The 5434-nt window shown below is 39.2% G+C and overlaps 1 protein-coding gene across 2 annotated transcripts in view; it reads left to right on the top strand.

Moving 5' to 3' along the window:
- Positions 1-5434, top strand: part of NUP42 (nucleoporin 42) — an 18462-nt gene that overhangs the window by 3400 nt on the left and 9628 nt on the right. For both annotated transcript variants that reach the window (XM_032287000.1, XM_032286999.1), the window contains exon 3: positions 1652-1746. In XM_032287000.1, coding sequence (XP_032142891.1) covers positions 1652-1746 — 95 coding nt within the window. The remainder of the gene's footprint in view (positions 1-1651; positions 1747-5434) is intronic.

The raw sequence follows: 5434 nt of genomic DNA, 5'->3' as shown, positions 1-5434 counted from the left end.
TCTCGGCTCACCGCAACCTCCGCCTCCTGGGTTCAGACAATTCTCCTCCCTCAGCCTCCTGAGTATCTGGGATTACAGGCACGCGCCACCATGCCCAGCTGATTTTTTGTATTTTTAGTAGAGACGGGGTTTCACCATGTTGACCAGGATGGTCTCGATCTCTTGACCTCGTGATCCACCCGCCTCGGCCTCCCAAAGTGCTGGGATTACAGGCGTGAGCCACCGCGCCCGGCGTAGAGTGCCTTCTTAGGGGTAATTACACCTTTTCCACTTTCTGTTGATAACACTATATTGTGAATATCTTCCTAAGATTAGTCCTGCTTAAGTTCATTCTACCTTACAAGTCCTTTAACAAAATATGATGTAATTTAGAACAATTTGTGAACTTGGAGGTTACTTATATACTATCTCTTTCTTTTTTTTTTTTTTTTTTTGAAATGGAGTCTTGCTCTGTTGCCCAGGCTAGAGTGCAGTGGTGCAATCTCAGCTCACTGCAACCTCTGCCTTCCAGGCTCAAGCCATTCTCCTGCCTCAGCCTCCTGAGTAGCTGGGATTACAGATGCCCGCCACTAAGTCAGCTAATTTTTGTGTTTTTATTAGAGATGGGGTTTCACCATGTTGGCCAGGCTGGTCTTGTGATCTGCCAACCTCAGCCTTCCAAAGTGCTAGGATTATAGGCATGAGCCACCATGCCCAGCTGTGTATCTTATTTCTTTCTAAAACTTTTACTTAGATTATCCTATTCAAATTGATCTCATTTGATTTCCTACATTTACTGTGGAGTAGATACATGACATTTCTTGAGAATATTTATGATAAAATTTATGACTGGTGTCAAAACAATGCTTGGTTATCTGTAATGTTTCCTCAACTTATGGTGCCCAGGATGGAATTTAAATGTAATTTGTTAGTCTTTTACTTTTCCTAATTAAATCAGAACCAGTGGTAGACGTTTTGAGCCATGTACCATATACAACCAATTTTTTTTTTAAGTAAATGAACAAACAAAACCCTCCTTTCTGTATTTGTTGCAATCCTAAATTTAACACAGTTTTCTCTGTGATAATTCTCCTTTTATTGACACAGTCTGACTAGGAGGAAACTTTAATTTAGAGCTGAATCTACCTATGGCTTTACCGCAGATTAGTTGTATGGATGTGGGTCTGTTTCTCCTGTTGCAAAATGTGAGAATTAGATAAAATGATCTTTGAAGACCTATAACCCACTTTTAAAATGTTATAATTCTGTATCATGTAAGTGGTACTTTGTTCTCAGTTAAATGATTATTGATGTTTGTGATAATTAACACAGAAAGATTAAAGTTGGTGTTTTAGATTTTAATTCCTAAAAGGAGTATGGTATCTATGATTGTTTTTAAGGTAAGTATAGTGGTTAATGGTTCAGCGTATTGGAAAATCAAACTCATTAACTTCTCTGACATTATAATACTATGTATAACCATGAAATATATTTCACACTTCTATAAACTTGTGTTTTAAAGAACACTCTTCAGAAAACATAATGGAAAAGATTTTGAACTATGTTTTTACCAGAATTTACAATTTCAGTTGTTGAAAATCATTGACAATAGATTTTACCAAGCAGCTAAGAAGATCCTTCACTTTTTATTGCTTTTTTGTCTTTTTTGCAGGGAAGGAATTGTAAAAGATATGGAGGTTTGGGAATCATCAGGGCAGTGGATATTTTCTGTTTATTCACCAGTGAAAAAGAAACCTAATATTTCAGGTAACTGAAAAATTGTGCATTTTAAAAATATGTTCTAAAACTATTATTTTCTAAATCCAAAAGAATGACAAATAAAGAAATCAACAACCAACTAGGAGAGTTTGGACATTGTTTAAAGTATTTGAGTATTCTAGCCAAACTTTATAATTTAGAGATTAAGTTTGGAAAACATAGCCTTTTAAGACATGTAGTTCTTGTGAGAAAACATTTAAATAAAACCGAGGAAGAGGTTCTGCATTCTTGTTTCCCTGAATGTACAACTTTGGAACCTCTTAGCTTCCTGTAGTGAATAAAAGAGTCACACCCTGCCTGTCATTAAGGCCTTGGCTGCCCGATGCTGTTCTTTCTTCCCTATCTTTCCTTCTAAGAATAGTTATTTTTCATAAAGTGTGTTGAGACCTGGAGATAGATAATGTTTAAATGTGAGGAGGCTTAGCTGGGCTACAGGGGTAGCATTTCTTTTTCTTTTCTTTTCTTTTTTTTTTTTTTTTTTTTAAAAAGGTTTTTTAGTCTGTTCCCCAGGCTAGAGTGCAATAATGTGATCTCGGCTTGCTGCAATTTCCACCTCCCAGGTTCAAGTGATTCTCCTGCCTCAGCCTCCAAGTAGCTGGGATTACAGGAGTCTACCACCACGCCTGGCTAATTTTTGTATTTTTAGTAAAGATGGAGATTCGCCATGTTGGCCAGGCTGATCTTGAACTTCTGACCGCAAGTGATCACCCACCTAGGCCTCCCAAAGTGCTGTGATTACAGGCGTACGCCACCACACCTGGCCTGGCATAGTATTTGCTTTAGAATACCACAGTTTTTTTATTTTTTGTTTTTTTTGAGACAGAGTCTCACTTTGTTACCCAGAATGGAGTGCAGTGGAATGATTTCAGTTCAGTGCAGCCTCCACCTCCCGGGTTCAAGCAATTCTCCTGCCTCAGCCTCCTGAGTAGCTGGGATTACAGGTACACGCCACCACACCCAGCAGATTTTTTTGTATTTTCAGTGGAGACAGGGTTTCACCACGTTGGCCAGGATGGTCTCGATCTCTTGACCTTGTGATCTGCCCACCTTGGCTTCCCAAAGTGCTAGGATTACAGGCATGAGCCACCACACCAGGCAGGCCTTTTTTTTTTTTTTTTGGTCCATAGTCCCTAAGCCCTTTTTGGGCTGAAACCTAGACTACCAAACCCACTGTGGTGTTCCTGGGCCTCCACCCTTTTGAGGAAACAGTGGGTACCTTGCAGCTGGGAGCACTTTTAATCAATATCACAGAACCTTGGGATCTTTCCTCTATCTCAGTTCTAGTTGCTCATTTTCTATGAGCATTTGCATTACAGCATTTCTTAGTTATTTATCACTTGTCCATTTAACAAATATTTACTGAATTTCTTTTGTGCTCCATGCTAGGAATATAGTGATGAGCAAGACAGACAAGATCCCTTCCTTATGAATCTTACGTTCTTGAGGGAGGAAGACAATGGATGCAAATAAACTAAGATAATTTCAGATGATATTTTCTATAAAAAAAAACAAAGTATTAATCCCTCAATCAGCTTAAGTATTAGTACTTGAGAAATAATCCATTCCAATTTGAACTTAATGCCTCTTGCCCTAAAGCAGTGGTTCTTAAAATGTGGATTCCTGAATACAGTTGCCAAGTGAAATATGGGACATCCAGTTCAATTTAAATTTCAGATATACAGTATTTTTAGTATATGTACATCCCAGGTAATATTTGGGGCACATTTATACTAAAAAAGTATTTGTTGTATATCTGAAATTCAAATTTAACTAGGCCTCCTGTATTTTTATTTGCTAATTCTAGCAATTTTATCCCTGATAACCTTTTAGAAGCTGCATAAGTTCAAAAATATTTCATAATAATACTAAGTGATTAGTTGCCATTTTTCACTGTGTTGACCTGTGCACTGTTGGTACAAAAGCATTGATGAGTAGAACTTCTTGTATCTTAGTATGAATCAAGGCAGAGACAATAAATTACTCGTAGATTATAGTCACAATAAAAAACATTTTTAATGCCATTTGAACTTACTTAAGAAGTTCCTTTATGACGAGATAAAATTTATTAATTTTGTTAACCCTTGATACTGAGTACACACCTTTTTAATATTCTATGTGATAAAATGGGAAGCACACATCAAGTGTGTCTGCCCCATGCCCGTGGTTATCTTACCTGATTGTTCGAGTTGTGACTAAGTTAGCCACTTTTTTTCAAAAACAGTATGGATTTGAAAGGAATTAGAACTATGGTTATTTGGAAGCAAACAGTTGCTAGTGTTTATTACCAAAGGCAAAATTAAAACTTTCATGCAAAAATTGGAATTTTGGAAAACTTTTTTGTCATCATGAGCATGAGGGCTTCTCAGTACTTAAACTCTCTTGTGATGAAACGGATGGCAACATTCACAAATATGAGGGCTGCATGCAGCAGCTCATGCCTGTCATCCCAGTGCTTTGGGATACTGAGGTGGAGGGATGGCTTCAAGCCAGGAATTCAAGACCAGCCTGGACAACATAGCAAGACCCTGCCTCTACAAAAAATACAAAAATTAGCCTCAGCATGGTGGCATATGCCTAGAGTCTTAGCTACTTGGGATGCTGAGATGGGAGGATTATTTGAGTTTAAGAGTTCAAAGTTATGGTGAGCTATGATGGTGCTGCCACACTCCGGCCTGGATGACAGAGCAAGACTGTCTCTTTATAAATTTTTTGGTGTTGTATATTAACTTGCTAATGTTTGGAAGTTCTGCATAACTCAGTGAACTGGCATCTCTCAAATGACTGTGTGATATTTCAAAATTATGCATGGCTGAAAGTCTATTCTACATGCATGATAAACCATCAGATTTTAATATAGCACAAAAAGTTCATTAGTATGGCTTGAGTCAATGTTATAGTTAACCTTTAAGAAACTACCACTTGTCCTGCCGGGCGCGGTGGCTCAAGCCTGTAATCCCAGCACTTTGGGAGGTCGAGGCGGGTGGATCACAAGGTCAAGAGATCAAGACCATCCTGGTGAACGTGGTGAAACCCCATCTCTACTAAAAATACAAACATTAACTGGGCATGGTGGCACGTGCCTATAATCCCAGCTACTCAGGAGGTTGAGGCAGGAGAATTGCCTGAACCCAGGAGGCAGAGGTTGCGGTGAGCGGAGGTTGTGGTGAGCCGAGATTGTGCCATTGCACTCCAGCCTGGGTAAGGAGTGAAACTCCATCTCAAAAAAAAAAAAAAAAAAAGAAAAGAAACTACCACTTGTCAAATTTTGGTGTAGTATCAAAGAAAAACGTCCACAGTTATTTGAAAAAGCCATTTAAGTCTTCCTTTTCCAATACATGTGTATGTGAGTACCCATTTTCTTTATATACTTCAATCAGAACAACATATTTCAACAGAATGAATGTAGAAGCATATATAAGAATCCAGTAGTCGCCAGGCGCGGTGGCTCACGCCTGTAATCCCAGCACTTTGGGAGGCCGAGGCGGGTGGATCACGAGGTCGAGAGATCGAGACCATCCTGGTCAACATAGTGAAACCCCGTCTCTACTAAAAAAATACAAAAAATCAGCCGGGCATGGTGGCGCGTGCCTGTAATCCCAGCTACTCAGGAGGCTGAGGCAGGAGAATTGCCTGAACCCAGGAGGCGGAGGTTGCGGTGAGCCGAGATTGCACCATG

Source organism: Sapajus apella, unplaced genomic scaffold, assembly GCF_009761245.1.
Source record: "Sapajus apella isolate SASKATOON/1434 unplaced genomic scaffold, GSC_monkey_1.0 scaffold19, whole genome shotgun sequence".
Lineage (NCBI taxonomy): Eukaryota > Metazoa > Chordata > Mammalia > Primates > Cebidae > Sapajus > Sapajus apella.
This window is presented reverse-complemented; position numbering and strand designations above follow the sequence as displayed.